Below are 23,005 nucleotides of genomic sequence, written 5' to 3'. Positions count from 1 at the left end.
TCTGTTCTGACACACGGTTCTGTTCTGACACACGGTTCTGTTCTGAGATTCATTCAACCCCAAACCATATGAAAAATAGATGCTGTCAAAAAAAAAAACATATTGTTAAGATTCAATGTTAGCAAACACAAGAGTCCCTGGTGGACAGACAGACAGAGAGAGAGGTCCTGGTGGACAGACAGAGAGGTCCTGGTGGACAGACAGAGAGGAGTCCTGGTGGACAGACAGAGAGGAGTCCTGGTGGACAGACAGAGAGGAGTCCTGGTGGACAGACAGAGAGGAGTCCTGGTGGACAGACAGAGAGGAGTCCTGGTGGACAGACAGAGAGGAGTCCTGGTGGACAGACAGAGAGGTCCTGGTGGACAGACAGAGAGGAGTCCTGGTGGACAGACAGAGAGGAGTCCTGGTGGACAGACAGAGAGGAGTCCTGGTGGACAGACAGAGAGGAGTCCTGGTGGACAGACAGAGAGGAGTCCTGGTGGACAGACAGAGAGGAGTCCTGGTGGACAGACAGAGAGGAGTCCTGGTGGACAGACAGAGAGGAGTCCTGGTGGACAGACAGAGAGGAGTCCTGGTGGACAGACAGAGAGGAGTCCTGGTGGACAGACAGACAGAGAGGAGTCCTGGTGGACAGACAGACAGAGAGGAGTCCTGGTGGACAGACAGACAGAGAGGAGTCCTGGTGGACAGACAGACAGAGAGGAGTCCTGGTGGACAGACAGACAGAGAGGAGTCCTGGTGGACAGACAGACAGAGAGGAGTCCTGGTGGACAGACAGACAGAGAGGAGTCCTGGTGGACAGACAGACAGAGAGGAGTCCTGGTGGACAGACAGACAGAGAGGAGTCCTGGTGGACAGACAGACAGAGAGGAGTCCTGGTGGACAGACAGACAGAGAGGAGTCCTGGTGGACAGACAGACAGAGAGGAGTCCTGGTGGACAGACAGACAGAGAGGAGTCCTGGTGGACAGACAGAGAGGAGTCCTGGTGGACAGACAGAGAGGAGTCCTGGTGGACAGACAGAGAGGAGTCCTGGTGGACAGACAGAGAGGAGTCCTGGTGGACAGACAGAGAGGAGTCCTGGTGGACAGACAGAGAGGAGTCCTGGTGGACAGACAGAGAGGAGTCCTGGTGGACAGACAGAGAGGAGTCCTGGTGGACAGACAGAGAGGAGTCCTGGTGGACAGACAGAGAGGAGTCCTGGTGGACAGAGGGGAGAGAAGTCATTTAGTCAGACACCACATGCTACATTAGAGTAGCCACACGGTCGTCCCTCAGCTCTCCCCCAGGATAGCAGTCCTTCTCTGGGGTGAGAGGGTTCTGTCAATCCCCTTTCTCCTGGTCCACTAGCTCCAAGCACCTCATTCTCACCAGCTACCAAACAAAGTCAGAAGTAATAATATAAACCAGCAGTGAAGTTCCCTTTAAAACAACTCCCATCAAGCTTTGCAGGTTGGGTTTCCACCAGGAAAGGAGAGGACCAAATCACTGCTGCTGCCGTGTGACCAGTGAGGACGAGATCTCCTGCACTTGAAGTGAGACGAGGAGGGTCATGGGTAAAGTTCCTGGGGACAAGGTCAGGGGGGGGGGGGGGGGGGGAGGGAGGGAGGGGGGTGAAACCCAAACCCAACTCTGACCAGCCACGCCGAGCTGCAGGCTACCGCCAAGCGTAGGTTCTGTTCATTACCTCGCCGTGGCGGAGGAGGAAGAGGAGGAAACTAGCTGCGTGAGGTAGTCCCTCAGCTCCTTGGCGGCTGTGAAGCGTCCGTAGCGTTTTTTAGGGTTGGTGCACTCGTCCAACAGCGCTTCCAGCTGGCCGTCTTTGGCTACGTGGGCGGGGGGGTCGTGGAGCAGCCCGCCGGTGGTCCCTCGCCACGTGGCGTAACGCGACAGCAGGTTCTGACACACGGCGTAGTAGTTGTGGTCCACGGTGACGCGGGTACACAGAGACTCCTTGGAGAAGGACAGGCAGGCCTCTTTGTCACAGTCCTCGAAGCGACTCTCGTACCAAACGTCATAGTTCTCTGGTTTATCTGGAGAGACAGAGAGAGAGAGAGAGAGAGGGGGAGAGGGATGGGGGAGAGGGATGGAGAGAGAGGGAGAGAGAGGGGGAGCGAGGGGGAGAGAGTGGGGGAGGGACAGAGAGAGTGGGGAGAGAGAGGGGGAGAGGGACAGAGAGAGTGGGGGAGAGAGAAGGGAGAGAGGGACGGAGAGAGAGGTGGAGAGAGGGGGAGAGAGTGGGGGAGAGAGTGGGGGAGGGACAGAGAGAGTGGGGAGAGAGAGGGGGAGAGGGACAGAGAGAGTGGGGGAGAGAGGGACGGAGAGAGAGGGGGAGAGTGGTGGAGAGAGGGGAGAGAGAGGGGGAGAGTGGTGGAGAGAGAGGGGAGAGAGAGGGGGAGAGAGTGGGGAGAGAGAGGGGGAGAGAGAGGGGGAGAGGGACAGAGAGAGTGGGGGAGAGAGAAGGGAGAGAGGGACGGAGAGAGAGGGGGAGAGAGTGGTGGAGAGAGTGGTGGAGGTAGGGGGAGAGTGGTGGAGAGAGGGGGAGAGTGGTGGAGAGAGGGGGAGAGAGTGGTGGAGAGAGGGGGAGAGAGGGACAGAGAGAGTGGGGGAGAGAGAAGGGGAGAGGGACAGAGAGAGGGACGGAGAGAGGGACGGAGAGAGGGGTGGAGAGACAGAGAGAGGGGGAGAGAGACAGAGAGAGGGGGAGAGAGACAGAGAGAGAGGGGGAGAGAGACAGAGAGATTGGGGGAGAGAGACAGAGAGGTTAGACAGGTATACTACTACTACTGAGAGAGATGACTAGGAATACTGTGAGAGGAAATAGCCATAATTAGAGTGAGTCCATTGCAGCAACAGGAAATGCATCATTCATATCCTCATCATTGTTGTGTTAAAAACTAATTCAGATCAATCCCCCCCCCCCCCAAAAAAAAAAAGCTGAACTGGAATCGATTCAGACTGTGAACAAACACTAGTGAACGGATTCCGTTTCACTATAAAACTTGAAAACCCTTCATTAGCCTACGCCGTGACTGGACATTCAATGGCCGCTTCAAGCGAGGGGTTTTAAAATGGCTGCTGCACCGTCTCATTTTAAATATCTAAAAGGAAAACCTTTTCACAGCACTTCAATTATGAATTGGGAGGTGTCGGGGAAACAAACAAACAAACAAAGTCGTCCGAGAGTGAGGGTGACCTGGGGGCTCTGAGGTACCTGAGCGCATAAATAATATATATACATTAATTTGCATACCGCAGTAGTTGCACACTGTAAAACTGTTGCCTTTTATAAAAAACGCATTTCATGCAATTCTACATAATTTTAGATGACTGTGTAGACTTTAGCAGAATCTCTTTTAATACTGCACGAGAAATGATCAAAATGCCAGACTACTTTGACACTGTCAAACTGAGAATCAATAGAAATAACCTCGTCTTGAATCCACCAAGGTCTAGGTTATGAGGAGACATTATGGTACAATACGAGGAGAAAATGATAGTCCTAAAAAAAAAAAACTTTCCAGTTTCACTGACTCACCAAATGAAACGCAGCTCACCTCACTCACTGACGACGGTCCACGCCAAAAGCTCATCTCATCTCTCTCTCGCTCGTTTTACTTTGTAAAACAAGAACGTTCGTTCAATAGGCCGATTAGGAAATGGATCTACTGTGTCGGCAGCTTTACAGAAAGATTAGTCTTCTGTTTTCACTTCATATCCATTTGCTTTCTGTGTTTTTCCCGCGATTGAAATAAAAAGGCCTGTTTTGTCTGCATGCAGTTTCACCGACAGATTCAACGTGCTTCCTGATTGTAGGCATGCCTTTGTGATTGGGCTACACACAATCCACAGATAATCTATATATATTTTAAAAAGAAGCTATTGATCCTCTGTGGCTAAACTTCACGCCTACTCATGGTTTAGTGGATTTAATAATGATTTCATTTTCTTTCTGAAGAGACAGATGTAATGCTAATCATTTTGTTAAAGTTATTTCAGTTTATCGAGGGGGGGGGGGATTGCAGGACCACCAGCACCCTTACCGCACCTACGACTCTATCAGGGAATAAATGACGAAGTGGAACTCTGGAGAGATGAGAGATACAGGCAGTGGTCTATACAGGGGGTGGTCTATACAGTCTATACAGGCAGTGGTCTATACAGTCTATACAGGGGGTGGTCTATACAGTCTATACAGGCGGTGGTTTATACAGGCAGTGGTCTATACAGGCAGTGGTCTATACAGGTGGTGGTCTATACAGTCTATACAGGCGGTGGTCTATACAGGGGGTGGTCTATACAGTCTATACAGGGGGTGGTCTATACAGTCTATACAGGGGGTGGGCTATACAGTCTATACAGGCGGTGGTCTATACAGGCAGTGGTCTATACAGGGGGTGGTCTATACAGTCTATACAGGCGGTGGTCTATACAGTCTATACAGGGGGTGGGCTATACAGTCTATACAGGCGGTGGTCTATACAGGCAGTGGTCTATACAGGCAGTGGTCTATACAGGCGGTGGTCTATACAGTCAATACAGGCGGTGGTTTATACAGGCAGTTGTCTATACAGTCTATACAGGTGGTGGTCTATACAGGCAGTGGTCTATACAGGCGGTGGTCTATACAGTCTATACAGGGGGTGGTCTATACAGTCTATACAGGTGGTGGTCTATACAGGCAGTGGTCTATACAGGCAGTGGTCTATACAGGCGGTGGTCTATACAGTCTATACAGGGGGTGGTCTATACAGTCTATACAGGTGGTGGTCTATACAGTCTATACAGGCGGTGGTCTATACAGGCGGTGGTCTATACAGGCTATACAGGTGGTAGTCTATACAGTCTATACAGGTGGTGGTCTATACAGGTGGTGGTCTATACAGTCTATACAGGCAGTGGTCTATACAGGTGGTAGTCTATACAGGTGGTAGTCTATACAGTCTATACAGGGGGTAGACTATACAGGTGGTGGTCTATACAGTCTATACAGGCAGTGGTCTATACAGGTGGTAGTCTATACAGGTGGTGGTCTATACAGTCTATACAGGCGGTGGTCTATACAGGTGGTGGTCTATACAGTCTATACAGGCGGTGGTCTATACAGTCTATACAGGGGGAGGTCTATACAGTCTATACAGGCAGTGGTCTATACAGTCTATACAGGCGGTGGTCTATACAGTCTATACAGGCGGTGGTCTATACAGTCTATACAGGCGGTGGTCTATACAGTCTATACAGGCGGTGGTCTATACAGTCTATACAGGCAGTGGTCTATACAGTCTATACAGGCAGTGGTCTATACAGTCTATACAGGCGGTGGGCTATACAGGCGGTGGTCTATACAGTCTATACAGGCGGTGGTCTATACAGTCTATACAGGCGGTGGTCTATACAGGCAGTGGTCTATACAGGCGGTGGTCTATACAGTCTATACAGGTGGTGGTCTATACAGTCGGTGGTCTATACAGTCTATACAGGCGGTGGTCTATACAGTCTATACAGGCGGAGGTCTATACAGTCTATACAGGCGGAGGTCTATACAGGCGGTGGTCTATACAGGCAGTGGTCTATACAGTCTATACAGGCGGAGGTCTATACAGGCGGTGGTCTATACAGTCTATATAGGTGGTGGTCTATACAGTCTATAATGAATACAGACCATGAACCCGCGCTGTCCCAACACACATCAGTTCTTGGAATACCAGGCATGTTTTCACATGACGTTTTCAGGGGGCAGGAGAATTACAGAGGAGACAACTTGAAATCATTTCTTTACATTGAAACAAACAGTGACAATTATTGTTCGTGTCAAGAAAGGTACCTGATCCTGGTAAAAGGGTTCTGAAACAAAATGAATCATGTTTCCCGACACAATCCGGTTCAAATTAAGCACTGACTTTACATGATCTCAAGGAGGTAACGGACCTCGGGGATTTAACGGACCTCGGGGAGATAACGGACCTCGGGGAGATAACGAACCTCGAGGAGATAACGAACCTCGAGGAGATAACGGACCTCGAGGAGATAACGGACCTCGAGGAGATAACGAACCTCGAGGAGATAACGGACCTCGAGGAGATAACGGACCTCGAGGAGATAACGGACCTCGAGGAGATAACGGACCTCGAGGAGATAACGGACCTCGAGGAGATAACGGACCTCGAGGAGATTACTGCAAGAGTCTGTGTCATCAGAGGCATTTATATACATTATTTTGGGACACAAACAACCAAAAAAACGAATTTAACATCTAATCTGGCAGAAAAAGACCAACGACTTTAGTTTTATTGAAATAAATCTATTTGGACATTTTATTTTCTCCTTCATGTGTTCATTTTAAAATGTATCTTTCTATTTAGGGAGGAAACAGTTGGAGTTGCATTAAAGAGGATCAATAGTTATAGAGGAGGATGATCCCTGAGGATTCAAACCGTAATCAGCCGTTCTAATGCAGTGGTCCTCCGGCCCTGTCAGAACGACTCAATCACACTGCTACTGCTGCTGCTGCTGCTGCTGCTGAGACACAACACACTGCTGCCTCGTCAGCCAACTAGTGTCCATCACAGCCCCCATTGGTGCCCCGTTGTCGAAGGGCCCTTTCAGCTCAATCACCACTTGACACACACACATTTCAGAGCCAGTGAAGCACCACATGTCACGGTTAACTGACAGACTGACCGATGCACTTAAAACTACAGAGGGTAGAAGGTAGAGAAAGAGAGGACAAAGAGGAGAGAGAGGAGAAAGAGGAGAGAGAGGAGAGAGAGAAGGAGAGAAAGAGAGAAAAGGAGAAAGAGAGAGAGAGAAAGAGAGAAAAGGAGAAAGAGAGAGAGAGAAAAGGAGAAAGAGAGAGAGAGAAAGAGAGAAAAGGAGAAAGAGAGAGAGAGAAAGAGAGAAAAGGAGAGAGAGAGAGAGAGAAAGAGAGAAAAGGAGAAAGAGAGAGAGAGAGAGAGGGAGAGAGAGGAGAGAGAGAGAAGAGGGAGAGAGAGATGGAGAGAGAGGGAAAGAGACTGTGTAGCAGGTGTAAGCATAGGTTACAGTACCAGTCAAAAAAGTTTGGACACACCTACTCTTGGCCTTCTCTCAACCAACTTCATGAGGTAGTCACCTGGAATGCATTTCAATTAACAGGTGTGCCTTGTTAAAAGTTAAAGAGTGGAATTTCTTTCATTCTTAATGTGTTTGAGCCAATCAGTTGTGTTGTGACAAGGTAGGGGTGGTATACAGAAGATAGCCCTATTTGGTAGAAAAACCAAGTCCATATTACTGCAAGAACAGCTCAAATAAAATAAGATAAACTACAGCCATCATTACATTTAGACATGAAGGTCAGTCAATCAGAAAAATGTCAAGAACTTTGAAAGTTTCTTCAAGTGCAGTCGCAAAAACAATCAAGGGCTATGATAAAACTGTCTCTCATGAGGACCGCCACAGGAAAGGAAGACCCAGAGATACCTCTGCTGCAGAGGATATGTTCATTAGAGTTACCAGCCTCAGAAATTGCAGCTCAAATAAATGCTTCACAGAGTTCAAGTAACAGACACATCTCGAAATCAACTGTTCAGAGGAGACTGCGTGAATCAGGCCTTCGTGGTCGAATTGCTGCAAAGAAACCACTACTAAAGGACATCAATAAGAAGAAAAGACTTGATTGGGCCAAGAAACATGAGCAATGGACATTAGACTGGTGGAAATCTGTCCTTTGGTCTGATGAGTCCAAATTGTTGATTTTTGGTTCCAACCGCTGTGTCTTTGTGAGACGCAGAGTAGGTGAATGGATGATCTCCGCATGTGTGGTTCCCAACGTGAAGCATGGAGGAGGAGGAGGTGTGATTTATTTAGAATTCAGGGCGCACTTAACCAGCATGGCTACCACAGCATTCTGCAGTGATACGCCATCCCATCTGGTTTGTGCTTAGTGGGACTATCATTTGTTTTTCAACAGGATAATGACCCAACACACCTCCAGGCTGTGTAAGGGCTATTTGACGAAGAAGGAGAGTGATGGAGTGCTGCATCAGATGACCTGGCCTCCACAATCACCCGACCTCAACCCAATTGAGATGGTTTGGAATGAGTCGGACCGCAGAGTGAAGGAAAAGCAGACGACAAGTGCTCAGCAAATGTGGGAACTGTTGAAAAAGCATTCCAGGTTGGAAATGGAAATCTGTTGACTGTTGAAAAAGCATTCCAGGTGAAGCTGGTTGAGAAAATGCCAAGAGTGTGCAAAGCTGTCATCAAGACAAAGAGTCATCAAGGCAAAGACTTGAAGAAGAGTCTAAAATATAAAATATATTTTGATTTGTTTAACACTGTTTTTGGTTAATACATGATTCCATGTGTGTTATTTCATAGTTTTGATGTCTTCACTATTATTCTACAATGTAGAACATTTTTAAAAAATAAAGAAAATCCCTGGAATGAATAAGTGTGTCCAACCTTTTGACTGGTAATACGCACGGTTTTATAGACCAGCTTCAAAACGGTAATATAACGGTTTAGATGGTACAATGATTCTCTACACTATATATTGCTTGTTTTGTCACAAACTATTTGAATTTCAGCAACCAGTAAATGGCGGAGTGATTTCTGCATAGCGCTCCTTTAAACTCTGAATGGCCAGAGAGCAGCTTGGATTGTCAAGCTCTAAATGTGTATATAGACAGCGTTGACCAGGATGTGTGTATATAGGCAGCGTTGACCAGGATGTGTGTATATAGGCAGCGTTGTCCAGGATGTGTGTATATAGGCAGCGTTGTCCAGGATGTGTGTATATAGACAGCGTTGTCCAGGATGTGTGTATATAGACAGCGTCGACCAGGATGTGTGTATATAGACAGTGTCGACCAGGATGTGTATGAAGACAGCGTCGACCAGGATGTGTGTATATAGGCAGCGTTGTCCAGGATGTGTGTATATAGGCAGCGTTGACCAGGATGTGTGTATATAGGCAGCGTTGACCAGGATGTGTGTATATAGGCAGCGTTGTCCAGAATGTGTGTATATAGACAGCGTTGACCAGGATGTGTGTATATAGGCAGCGTTGACCAGGATGTGTGTATATAGGCAGCGTTGACCAGGATGTGTGTATATAGGCAGCGTTGTCCAGGATGTGTGTATATAGGCAGCGTTGTCCAGGATGTGTGTATATAGGCAGCGTTGACCAGGATGTGTGTATATAGGCAGCGTTGACCAGGATGTGTGTATATAGGCAGCGTTGTCCAGGATGTGTGTATATAGGCAGCGTTGTCCAGGATGTGTGTATATAGGCAGCGTTGTCCAGGATGTGTGTATATAGGCAGCGTTGTCCAGGATGTGTGTATATAGACAGCGTTGTCCAGGATGTGTGTATATAGGCAGCGTTGACCAGGATGTGTGTATATAGGCAGCGTTGACCAGGATGTGTGTATATAGGCAGCGTTGTCCAGGATGTGTGTATATAGGCAGCGTCGACCAGGATGTGTGTATATAGGCAGCGTCGACCAGGATGTGTGTATATAGGCAGCATTGACCAGGATGTGTGTATATAGGCAGCGTCGACCAGGATGTGTGTATATAGACAGCGTTGTCCAGGATGTGTGTATATAGACAGCGTCGACCAGGATGTGTGTATATAGACAGCGTCGACCAGGATGTGTGTATATAGACAGCGTTGTCCAGGATGTGTGTATATAGACAGCGTCGACCAGGATGTGTATGAAGAAAGCATTGACCAGGATGTGTGTATATAGACAGCGTCGACCAGGATGTGTGTATATAGACAGCGTCGACCAGGATGTGTGTATATAGACAGCGTCGACCAGGATGTGTGTATATAGACAGCGTCGACCAGGATGTGTGTATATAGACAGCGTTGTCCAGGATGTGTGTATATAGGCAGCGTTGTCCAGGATGTGTGTATATAGACAGCGTTGTCCAGGATGTGTGTATATAGGCAGCGTTGTCCAGGATGTGTGTATGAAGGCAGCATTGTCCAGGATGTGTGTATATAGACAGCGTTGACCAGGATGTGTGTATATAGACAGCGTCGACCAGGATGTGTGTATATAGACAGCGTTGACCAGGATGTGTGTATATAGACAGCGTCGACCAGGATGTGTGTATATAGGCAGCGTTGTCCAGGATGTGTGTATGAAGGCAGCATTGTCCAGGATGTGTGTATATAGACAGCGTTGACCAGGATGTGTGTATGTAGACAGCGCACACACACACACACACACACACACACACACACACACACACACACACACACACACACACACACACACACACACACACACACACACACACACACACACACACACACACACACGGCGCAGTGCAGGTGATGACACTCCCCTTATGTTATTAAAAACATTTTTTTTACGAAGACAAATGTGATTTATTGATGTTGTGAAAGTTTCAGCGGCACCTCTCTCTAACATATCATTAGCATTCTGTCCAAAACATAGGATTTCCTGACCTCGTAAACCAGATAATCAGCCCTGTGTTCATAGAGGGTGTGCAGCTCTTTCTGTCTTAACAACTTTTTTAGGATTTTACATTTTTTTTGTAGTCGTAAGTCTTCAAAAAAAAATGTTTTCTTCTCCGTGGGTCATAAAAAGTTAAATTATTAAATGACACAAACTGAATTTGAATGTAAAACGCTTTGAAAAATTAACATGAAAAGCGTATACTAAAATATATATATATATATATGTTTTCTTTAAAAAAACGTCATGTTTGAAATAGAGATCCATCCTACCTCTGTATCGTTTTATGTCCTGCAGAACAAAGACGACTAGTTTAACGGGAGAGTGTCACTGGCAGGTAGCTAGTAGACCTAATTCTCACCATCCTACAAGGGGTTAACAACTCCAATAACTCTTAAAAACGGATTACAATAGAGACATCGGGTTAGAAAACAAAAATGGTTTTCTAAAGAAGAGGATTATCGACACAATTAACACACCCATCGATATGTTAAATATACATTTTTTGATTTAGACACCAAGCACATTGGCACCAGTCCCCCATAGACACGGTGGCTTGGCACCAGTCCCCATGGACACGGTGGCTTGGCACCAGTCCCCATGGACACGGTGGCTTGGCACCAGTCCCCATGGACACGGTGGCTTGGCACCAGTCCCCATGGACACGGTGGCTTGGCACCAGTCCCCATGGACACGGTGGCTTGGCACCAGTCCCCATGGACACGGTGGCTTGGCACCAGTCCCCATGGACATGGTGGCTTGGCACCACGGTGGCTCGGCACCAGTCCCCATGGACACGGTGGCTTGGCGGGGAAAACTAGTGTCCTGGACATAAACCCTCTTGGTTCATCTATTGCTGTTTATCACAAAGTTTACTTTTGAAATGACAGACTGGGGCACTAGTTAACGATTCACCTTAATCTGGTCAGGTGTGTGTATCGCTCTGATAAGTGACGTAAATGTTAGACATATAGACGCGGTGAGAAAACGCACCGCCCTCCAGCCTAGATCGGACGCGACGGACAGTATTCTGAGGTTCTTTGGGAGAAACACACACGGATAATCAGAGGTTTAATCCGTCCGTACATGGATACAGAACGTGGTAATGTGATGTAGTGTAGACTTCAACAGTGTACAAGTCTGTCACACACAGGGCGTGTGAAGGACACACACACACACACACACACACACACACACACACCGGGCGTCATAGTAACCGAGAAAACACCATACACACACACAGCTCTTAGTATCACACCCCAAACCTCTCTACCCCCCCACCCACCTCTCTACCTCCCCCCCCCCTCTCTATCCCTCGCACCTCACACTCTCTCTACCCCCCCCTCTACCCCCCCACACACTCTCTCTACCCCCCCCTCTACCCCCCCACACACATCTCTACCCCCCCACCTCTCTACCCCCCCCCCCCACCTCCCCACCCCCCTCTCTACCCCCCCACCTCTCTACCCCCCCTCTCTCTACCCCCCCCCACCTCTACCCCCCCCACCTCTCTACCCCCCCCCACATCTCTACCCCCCACCTCTCTACCCCCCAGTGTAACAACTCACTCTGTTTGATCAGTCTCTTGTCGGCCACCAGGACGTTCTCAGCGTCCACCACGATGACCTTGCCGTCCCGCGGCCCCACTGCAAAGTTATCAAAGCTCACGTCCAGCAGGTAGAGGGCAAACTCAAAGTCGTTGTTGGTGAGCTGCTCAGCGATGTCCATCAGCTGTCGGGCCAGGTCAACCCTCTTGTCCCACGGAGCGTTGTAGAAAGACCACAGCTCCTCGCCGACGTAGTTCACCGCCACAACGCGACCACACGCTCCCAGGTACTTGGCGAACGGCCAGCCCTCGTCTGACGGGAAACTCTGTAGGATAACGGGGAGAGAAGAAGAGATGTTGGTTATTAGAGGAGAGAAGAAGAAAGGAGGTATGTACGCAAAGTGAATTAAATCAGATCGTGAAGTTGAAGTTGCATTTGAAGTGCAACACTTTACAGTAAAAAAACAACACTATATTAGAAAATATACACACGCCAAACACTAAACAAATTCTGCATTTATTTTGGGGCGGCAGCGTAGCCTAGTGGTTAGAGCGTTGGACTAGTAACCGAAAAGTTGCAAGATCAAATCCCTGAGCTGACAAGATACAAAATGTTGTTCTGCCCCTGAACAAGGCAGTTAACCTACTGTTCCTAGGCCGTCATTGAAAATAAGAGTTTGTTCTTAACTGACTTGCCTCGTTAAATAAAAGTTTAAATGAAAAATACAATTGATCAATTCCTGCATTCGTTTTAAAATGTCCACTGTGCCACGCAGCACGATATGGCCCAACACATAATGAACTGTTGGAAACTGTAAATAAACTGACTATTCTAATACTATAGTGGGCAGCACCTTGAACACATTGCTGTTTGACATTGATTACAAATTAATAAGCCAGTGAGGAATTATTGACCAGTGTAGGAACCAAAAGTTTCAAATCAAATAATATTTTATTGGTCACATTACACATGGTTATGCAGACGTTAATGCGAGTGTAGCGAAATGCTTGTGCTTCTAGTTCCGACATTGCAGTAATATCTAACAAGTAATATACCAATTCCACAACAAATACCTAATACACACAAATCTAAAGGGGTGGAATAAGAATATATAAATATATGGATGAGCGGCATAGGCAAGGTGCAATAGATTGAATAAAATACAGTATATACATAGATGAGTAATGTAAGATTTGTAAACATTATTAAAGTGGCATTATTGAAGTGACTAGTGATCCATTTATTATAGTGACCAATGATTTCAAGTCTGTATGGTAGGCAGCAGCCTCTCTGAGTTAGTGATGGCTGTTTAACAGTCTGATGGCCTTGAGATTGAAAAACAGCTTCTGTCTCTCGGTTCCAGCTTTGATGCACCTGTACTGACCTCGCCTTCTGGATGATAGTTGGGTGAACAGGCAGTGGCTCGGGTGGTTGTTGTCTTTGATGATCTTTTTGACCTTCCTGTGACATCGGGGGGTGTAGGTGTCCTGGAGGGCAGGTAGTTTGCCCCCGGTGACGCGTTGTGCAGACCTCACTACCCGCTGGAGAGCCTTACGGTTGTGGGCGGAGCAGCTGCCGTACCAGGCGGTGATACAGCCTGACAGGATGCTCTCGATTGTGCATCTGTAAAAGTTTATGAGGGTTTTAGGTGACAAGCCAAATTTCTTCAGACTCCTGAGGTTGCCTCCTTCACCACACTGTTTGTGTGGGTGGATCATTTCAGTTTGTCCGTGATGTGTACACCGAGGAACTTAAATCTTTCCACCTTCTCCACTACTGTCCCGTCGATGTGGATAGGGGGCTGCTCCCTCTGCTGTTTCCTGAAGTCCACGATCATCTCCTTCATTTTGTTGACATTGAGTGTGAGGTTATTTTCCTGACACCACACTCCGAGAGCCCTCACCTCCTTCCTGTAGGCCGTCTCGTCATTGTTGGTAATCAAGCCTACCACTGTTGTGTCGTCTGCAAACATGATGATTGAGTTGGAGGTGTGCATGGCCACGCAGTCATGGGTGAACAGGGAGTACAGGAGAGGGCTGAGTACAGGAGAACGCACCCTTGTGGGGACCCAGTGTTGAGGATCAACGAAGTGGACATGTTGTTTCCTACATTCACCACCTGGGGGCGGCCCGTCAGGAAGTCCAGGACCCAGTTGCACAGGGCAGGGTTCAGACCCAGGGCCTCCAGCTTGATGATGAGCTTGGAGGGTACTATGGTGTTGAATGCTCAGCTGTAGTCAATGAACAGCATTCTTACATACGTATTCCTCTTGTCCAGATGGGATAGGGGCAGTGTGCAGTGTGATGGCGATTGCATCGTCTGTGGACCTATTGGGGCGATAAGCAAATTAAAGTGGGTCTAGGGTGTTGGGTAAGGTGGAGGTGATATGATCCTTAACTAGTCTCTCAAAGCACTTCATGATGACAGAAGTGAGTGCTACGGAGCGATAGTGATGTAGTTCAGATACCTTTGCTTTCTTGGGTACAGGAACAATGGTGGACATCTTAAAGCAGGTGGGGACAGCAGACTGGGATAGAGAGAGATTGAATATGTCTGTAAACACACCAGCCAACTTGTCTGAGCATGCTGAGGAAGAGGCTAGGGATGCCGTCTGGGCTGGTAGCCTTGCGAGGTTTAACACGTTTAAATGTCTTACTCACGTAGGCCAAGGAGAAGGAGAGGCTTCTGTGTGTATTTGGAAGGAATCAGTTTCAATATTGCAGTAAGGCAAACACACACACGGCTGAAATGAGGAGAGTTTGAGGCAGCTGTAGTTGGCTGAGTGGCCAGCCCTCTGAGGAACTGGATTGGTGTTTTCTCTCTCTCTCTCTCTCTCTCTCTCTCTCTCTCTCTCTGTCTCTGTCTCTCTCTCTCTCTCTCTCAGCCAAGACTAAAAAAAAAAAAAAAAAAAACATGTACCGGAGCCCACCTGAGCACTGCCTGCTAACCACGATGTTGTATTAAATCACTGTGTGTTTCTGATAGCTGATATCCATGTCTGTAGCCAGAGACGCCTAACAGCAGACAGAGAGAGAGAGAGACAGAGAGAGAGAGAGAGAGAGAGAGAGAGAGAGATTCATGCAGGTAGGAGTTAGTTAGTTTGCCTCTCACCTTACAGCTATAGCCATCCAACACCACAGCTTTCCATTTGTAGGTATCAGGGAAAACGATTCATTATTAATGCAGTCTCCTCTTGTTCAAACTTTAATGAGGCGTCAATTATTTAAAAAACATACATTGTGAGAATGTCAGAGTGTGCGGTGTTCCAGAGACAGCTGGACTCTTGCCACAGAGCCGGGAGTTGTGGGAAAGAGGTGGCGGTACATACTAAACAAATGATTAGTCAGCTAAACTGACGATGGGCCTGCCATTCTGTTCTCTCACTTCACTGCTACCGCTCTGTCGAGACTGGTCTGGCGGGGTCACTGGGCTTTTGATAACTGTTGTAAGACTCTCTTATCGTGTACACACACACACACACACACACACACAGGGTTGTTCAGCATGACAAATGAGGAGTAGGCTAGGCCTGTATAATGGATTGTAATATGGTAACCTAGTTTAGCCTGTAATGTGGTAACCTAGTTTAACCTGTAATGTGGTAACCTAGTTTAGCCTGTAATGTGGTAACCTAGTTTAGCCTGTAGATTGTAATGTGGTAACCTAGTTTAGCCTGTAGATTGTAATGTGGTAACCTAGTTTAGCCTGTAGATTGTAATGTGGTAACCTAGTTTAGCCTGTAATATGGTAACCTAGTTTAGCCTGTAATGTGGTAACCTAGTTTAACCTGTAATGTGGTAACCTAGTTTAGCCTGTAATGTGGTAACCTAGTTTAGCCTGTAATGTGGTAACCTAGTTTAACCTGTAATGTGGTAACCTAGTTTAGCCTGTAATGTGGTAACCTAGTTTAGCCTGTAATATGGTAACCTAGTTTAGCCTGTAATGTGGTAACCTAGTTTAGCCTGTAGATTGTAATGTGGTAACCTAGTTTAGCCTGTAATATGGTAACCTAGTTTAGCCTGTAATGTGGTAACCTAGTTTAACCTGTAATGTGGTAACCTAGTTTAACCTGTAATATGTAATGTGGTAACCTAGTTTAGCCTGTAATATGTAATGTGGTAACCTAGTTTAGCCTGTAGATTGTAATGTGGTAACCTAGTTTAGCCTGTAGATTGTAATGTGGTAACCTAGTTTAGCCTGTAATGTGGTAACCTAGTTTAGCCTGTAGATTGTAATGTGGTAACCTAGTTTAGCCTGTAATGTGGTAACCTAGTTTAGCCTGTAATGTGGTAACCTAGTTTAGCCTGTAATATGTAATGTGGTAACCTAGTTTAGCCTGTAATGTGGTAACCTAGTTTAGCCTGTAATGTGGTAACCTAGTTTAGCCTGTAGATTGTAATGTGGTAACCTAGTTTAGCCTGTAATGTGGTAACCTAGTTTAGCCTGTAGATTGTAATGTGGTAACCTAGTTTAACCTGTAATGTGGTAACCTAGTTTAGCCTGTAATGTGGTAACCTAGTTTAACCTGTAATGTGGTAACCTAGTTTAACCTGTAATGTGGTAACCTAGTTTAACCTGTAATGTGGTAACCTAGTTTAACCTGTAATGTGGTAACCTAGTTTAGCCTGTAATGTGGTAACCTAGTTTAGCCTGTAGATTGTAATGTGGTAACCTAGTTTAGCCTGTAATGTGGTAACCTAGTTTAGCCTGTAATGTGGTAACCTAGTTTAGCCTGTAATATGTAATGTGGTAACCTAGTTTAGCCTGTAATGTGGTAACCTAGTTTAGCCTGTAGATTGTAATGTGGTAACCTAGTTTAGCCTGTAATGTGGTAACCTAGTTTAGCCTGTAGATTGTAATATGGTAACCTAGTTTAGCCTGTAATGTGGTAACCTAGTTTAGCCTGTAATATGGTAACCTAGTTTAACCTGTAATGTGGTAACCTAGTTTAGCCTGTAATGTGGTAACCTAGTTTAGCCTGTAATGTGGTAACCTAGTTTAGCCTGTAATGTGGTAACCTAGCATAGCCTGTAATATGGTAACCTAGTTTAGCCTGTAATATGGTAACCTAGTTTAGCCTGTAATGTGGTAACCTAGTTTAGCCTGTAATGTGGTAACCTAGTTTAGCCTGTAATGTGGTAACCTAGTTTAGCCTGTAATGTGGTAACCTAGTTTAGCCTGTAATGTGGTAACCTAGTTTAGCCTGTAGATTGTAATGTGGTAACCTAGTTTAGCCTGTAATGTGGTAACCTAGTTTAGCCTGTAATGTGGTAACCTAGTTTAGCATGTAATATGGTAACCTAGTTTAGCCTGTAATGTGGTAACCTAGTTTAACCTGTAATGTGGTAACCTAGTTTAGCTTGTAGATTGTAATATGGTAACCTAGTTTAGCCTGTAATGTGGTAACCTAGTTTAGCCTGTAATGTGGTAACCTAGTTTAGCCTGTAATATGTAATGTGGTAACCTAGTTTAACCTGTAATGTGGTAACCTAGTTTAGCCTGTAGATTGTAATGTGGTAACCTAGTTTAGCCTGTAATGTGGTAACCTAGTTTAGCCTGTAATGTGGTAACCTAGTTTAGCCTGTAATGTGGTAACCTAGTTTAGCCTGTAGATTGTAATATGGTAACCTAGTTTAGCCTGTAGATTGTAATATGGTAACCTAGTTTAACCTGTAATGTGGTAACCTAGTTTAACCTGTAATGTGGTAACCTAGTTTAGCCTGTAATATGGTAACCTAGTTTAGCCTGTAGATTGTAATGTGGTAACCTAGTTTAACCTGTAATGTGGTAACCTAGTTTAGCCTGTAGATTGTAATATGGTAACCTAGTTTAGCCTGTAGATTGTAATATGGTAACCTAGTTTAACCTGTAATGTGGTAACCTAGTTTAACCTGTAATGTGGTAACCTAGTTTAGCCTGTAATATGGTAACCTAGTTTAGCCTGTAGATTGTAATGTGGTAACCTAGTTTAGCCTGTAATGTGGTAACCTAGTTTAGCCTGTAATATGGTAACCTAGTTTAGCCTGTAGATTGTAATGTGGTAACCTAGTTTAGCCTGTAATGTGGTAACCTAGTTTACCCTGTAATGTGGTAACCTAGTTTAGCCTGTAGATTGTAATGTGGTAACCTAGTTTAGCCTGTAGATTGTAATATGGTAACCTAGTTTAGCCTGTAGATTGTAATGTGGTAACCTAGTTTAGCCTGTAGATTGTAACATGGTAACCTAGTTACAATTTCCAAACACCTGAAGGTACCACGTTCATCGTACAAACAATAGTACGCAAGTATAAACACCATGGGACCACGCAGCCGTCATACCGCTCAGAAAGGAGACGCGTTCTGTCTCCTAGAGATGAACGTACTTTGGTGCGAAAAGTGCAAATCAATCCCAGAACAACAGCAAAGGACCTTGTGAAGATGCTGGAGGAAACAGGTACAAAAGTATCTATATCCACAGTAAAATGAGTCCTATATCGACATAACCTGAAAGGCCGCTCAGCAAAGAAGTTGCTGCTCCAAAACCGCCATAAAATAGCCAGACTACGGTTTGCAACTGCACATAAGGACAAATATTGTGCTTTTTGGAGAAATGTCCTCTGGTCTGATGAAATAAAAATAGAACTGTTTGGCCATAATGACCATCGTTATGTTTGGAAGAAAATGAGGGAAAAAGAGCCAAAATTCACCCAACTTATTGTGGGAAGCTTGTGGAAGGCTACCCGAAACGTTTGACGCAAGTTAAACAATTTAAAAGGCAATGCTACCAAATGCTAATTGAGTGTATGTAAACTTCTGACCCACTGGGAATGTGATGAAAGAAATAAAAGCTGAAATAATTCATTCTCTCTAATATTATTCTGACATTTCACATTCTTAAAATAAAGCGGTGATCCTAACTGACCTAAGACAGGTAATATTTACTAGGATTAAATGTCAGGAATTGTGAAAAACTGAGTTGAAACGTATTTGGCTAAGGTGTATGTAAACTTCATATACATATCGATTTCAACTGTATATATTGTGAAAAACCCATTAGTTTTAATTAAAAAAAAAAATTTGCTATGATTTTTAGGCCATATCGCCCAGCAATAGCATGAGGACAGTAAGGTCCCAATAGTCTATCAGTATCCTGTCCCCAACACACCTAACATTACTGCTGTTGCCATGGAGTCAGATCTTACCCTCTTTATCCACCATTACTGCTGTTGCCATGGAGTCAGATCGTACCCTCTTTATCCACCATTACTGCTGTTGCCATGGAGTCAGATCGTACCCTCTTTATCCACCATTACTGCTGTTGCCATGGAGTCAGATCTTACCCTCTTTATCCACCATTACTGCTGTTGATATGGAGTCAGATCTTACCCTCTTTATCCACCATTACTGCTGTTGATATGGAGTCAGATCTTACCCTCTTTATCCACCATTACTGCTGTTGATATGGAGTCAGATCTTACCCTCTTTATCCACCATTACTGCTGTTGATATGGAGTCAGATCTTTATCAACTAGTGTGTTTGTTGCTGAAAGTTACTTAGCTCACTAACTCAGAAGATAATCCTGCCCTGTAGAATACCCCCAGGCTAGCGAGTGAGAGAGAGAAAGGGAGACATATTGAGAGAGAAAGCAGAGAGAGCAGAGAGCCATAGATGGCTAGACAAAGAGAAAGCAGAGAGAGAGAGAGAGAGAGCCATAGATGGCTAGACAAAGAGAAAGCAGAGAGAGAGAGAGAGAGCCATAGATGGCTAGACAAAGAGAAAGCAGAGAGAGAGAGAGAGAGAGCCATAGATGGCTAGACAAAGAGAAAGCAGAGAGAGAGAGAGAGAGAGCCATAGATGGCTAGACAAAGAGAAAGCAGAGAGAGAGAGAGAGAGAGAGAGCCATAGATGGCTAGACAAAGAGAAAGCAGAGAGAGAGAGAGAGCCATAGATGGCTAGACAAAGAGAAAGCAGAGAGAGAGAGAGAGAGAGAGAGAGCCATAGATGGCTAGACAAAGAGAAAGCAGAGAGAGAGAGAGAGCCATAGATGGCTAGACAAAGAGAAAGCAGAGAGAGAGAGAGAGAGAGCCATAGATGGCTAGAAAAGGAGAAAGCAGAGAGAGAGAGAGAGCCATAGATGGCTAGAAAAGGAGAAAGCAGAGAGAGAGAGAGAGAGAGCCATAGATGGCTAGACAAAGAGAAAGCAGAGAGAGAGAGAGCCATAGATGGCTAGAAAAGGAGAAAGCAGAGAGAGAGAGAGCCATAGATGGCTAGAAAAGGAGAAAGCAGAGAGAGAGAGAGCCATAGATGGCTAGACAAAGAGAAAGCAGAGAGAGCAGAGAGAGAGAGAGAGAGAGAGAGAGAACCATAGACAGCTAAAGAATGAGAGAACAGGAGAGAAAGTGTTCCTTCCCCCTTTCAGCCCCTCAGTCATGCGGTGTAAATTTTAACAGGACAGGCAGGGGGAATTGAGTCAACCAGTGACCTGCCTGCTAAATATGGCTCTCCTTTGTTGTCAGTCTGCTGCTTTGTCAATGAGCAGAGAGAGTCAGGCTACATCACTTCATGAGGAGAAAGGAGGAGAGAGAGGAGAGAGTGATGGAGAAAGAGGAGAGAGTGAAGGAGAGCGTGAAGGAGAGAGGAGAGAGTGAAGGAGAGAGAGGAGAGAGTGAAGGAGAGAGTGAAGGAGAGAGAGGAGAGAGAGGAGAGAGTGAAGGAGAGAGTGAAGGAGAGAGTGAAGGAGAGAGTGAAGGAGAGAGAGGAGAGAGTGAAGGAGAGTGGTGGAGAGAGTGAAGGAGAGAGTGAAGGAGAGAGTGAAGGAGAGAGTGAAGGAGAGAGAGGAGAGAGTGAAGGAGAGAGTGAAGGAGAGAGTGAAGGAGAGAGTGAAGGAGAGAGTGAAGGAAAGAGAGGAGAGAGTGAAGGAGAGAGTGACGGAGAGAGTGGAGAGAGGAGAGAGTGACGGAGAGTGAAGGAGAGAGAAGAGAAGAGAGAGGAGAGAGAGGAGAGAGTGACGGAGAGTGAAGGAGAGAGAGGAGAGAGTGAAGGAGAGAGAGGAGAGAGAGAAGGAGAGAGAGGAGAGAGTGACGGAGAGTGAAGGAGAGAGTGAAGGAGAGAGAGGAGAGAGTGAAGGAGAGAGAGGAGAGAGTGAAGGAGAGAGTGAAGGAGAGAGAGGAGGAGAGAGTGAAGGAGAGAGAGGAGGAGAGAGAGGAGAGAGTGGAGGAGAGAGAGGAGAGAGTGGAGGAGAGAGAGGAGAGAGATTGTGGGCAGGGTTAATGGGAGCCTAATATTACAGCCAGTGTATTTTGTCTCCCTCTCAGAATAGAAAAGTCAGTCAGATCATTTCTCTCCCCTATCTCCTAGAAGTAGTGGGTTATGACCAGGGGTTGGAATAGGTTCAGGGAACAGAAGTGAAAACATGTTTTGTTTTTGTTGAGGAACAGAATCGGGAACAAAATTGATCTATCGACTTATTATTTTAAAAGCATGGGAACCAGTTAATAACGTTCCAAAAAAATTGTTCCAGTCCCCCCAAAAAAGCGTAACAAAGCGCCTATGCAAAGCCCTCACTGTCACTCAGAAACATATTCCAGTGTCTGGTAAACCTTTACCAGACTCCCGCTCCGAAGAATAGGCTACTGACGTCACAAGCCCCTCCCCCTCCGGAACACAAGCCCCTCCCGCTCCGAAGAATAGGCTACTGACGTCACAAGCCCCTCCCCCTCCGGAACACAAGCCCCTCCCGCTCCGAAGAATAGGCTACTGACGTCACAAGCCCCTCCCCCTCCGGATAACAGGCTACTGACATCACAAGCCCCTCCCCCTCCGGATAACAGGCTACTGACATCACAAGCCCCTCCCGCTCCGAAGAATAGGCTACTGACGTCACAAGCCCCTCCCCCTCCGTAACACAAGCCCCTCCCGCTCCGAAGAATAGGCTACTGACGTCACAAGCCCCTCCCCCTCCGGAACACAAGCCCCTCTTCCTCCGGATCACAGGCTACTGACATCACAAGCCCCTCCCCCCCAGGAACACAGGCTACTGACATCACAAGCCCCTCCCCCCCCAGGATCACAGGCTACTGACATCACAAGGCCCTCCCCCCCCAGGATCACAGGCTACTGACATCACAAGGCCCTCCCCCCCCAGGATCACAGGCTACTGACATCACAAGGCCCCCCCCCCCCCAGGATCACAGGCTACTGACATCACAAGGCCCCCCCCCCCCCCAGGATCACAGGCTACTGACATCACAAGGCCCCCCCCCCCCCCAGGATCACAGGCTGGCCAGTCAGAAACGCTGAAAAGGTAGAAATTGCAAATGAAACGTTCCAGTGGGTTTGAGTGCCGTGTGGCCTTACATAATTGCCAGGTCCCATCAATCAATAAAAAAATAGCCTTCTCGCTCTGCTAAAGAGATGCAGTGAAGCTTCACAAAGAAACTTCCGGTTGTTTTACTGCCGGGACTATAGAGTGTGAGTAATACAGTGTAATACAGCTGCAGAGCTGTGGTTTACAGTAGCAGCAGAGTAGCCTCTGTGGCATAGTAATACTACCTACGACACAAGATGCATGGCTCAGCTAAGTCAAGATGACAGGAAGATATAAAAAATAAAGAAAAATAAAGAAAACGATGAACGAGACAAAATTTTATATAAAAATATTATAAAATATTATATTTTATTAATCAATAAGTCCTAGGTTATGCTAATTATCAGAAGGCTAGGCTAAGTATAGTGAACATTTGGCCTGGACTCCGTGTGTGTGTGTGTGTGTGTGTGTGTGTGTGTGTGTCCCACCCCTAATTTATACATAGGCCTACAGTGAACCCTCCATCCACAACATGTGACTCAGGTCACTACAGACAACGGTAAAATTAGCAGTCAGCTTCCAGGCAGTAAGGCCCAGGGTGCGTCATGTGTTTAGCAGCTAACAGTCTGCTGTTATAAAAACCAGAGTAGGGAGTGGTGGAATTCTCTGCTTTCTTCCCCTCGTCAAACCCTCCAGGA

General features: G+C 46.3%; 1 protein-coding gene across 2 annotated transcripts in view; it reads right to left on the bottom strand.

Moving 5' to 3' along the window:
* Positions 1 to 927: 927 nt before the first annotated feature.
* Positions 928 to 23,005, bottom strand: part of LOC106590677 (divergent protein kinase domain 2A) — a 92,261-nt gene continuing 70,183 nt past the window's right edge. For both annotated transcript variants that reach the window (XM_045710747.2, XM_014181835.3), the window contains 2 exons: positions 12,043 to 12,346; positions 928 to 2,032 (listed from right to left, as the gene is read on the bottom strand). In XM_045710747.2, coding sequence (XP_045566703.1) covers positions 1,683 to 2,032; positions 12,043 to 12,346 — 654 coding nt within the window. In that variant the 3' untranslated portion in view covers positions 928 to 1,682. The remainder of the gene's footprint in view (positions 2,033 to 12,042; positions 12,347 to 23,005) is intronic.

The sequence above is a fragment of the Salmo salar genome, chromosome 29 (assembly GCF_965601325.2).
Source record: "Salmo salar chromosome 29, fSalSal1, whole genome shotgun sequence".
Classification (NCBI taxonomy): domain Eukaryota; kingdom Metazoa; phylum Chordata; class Actinopteri; order Salmoniformes; family Salmonidae; genus Salmo; species Salmo salar.
Note: the sequence above shows the minus strand (reverse complement) of the source record. Positions and strands in the feature narration are given on the sequence as shown.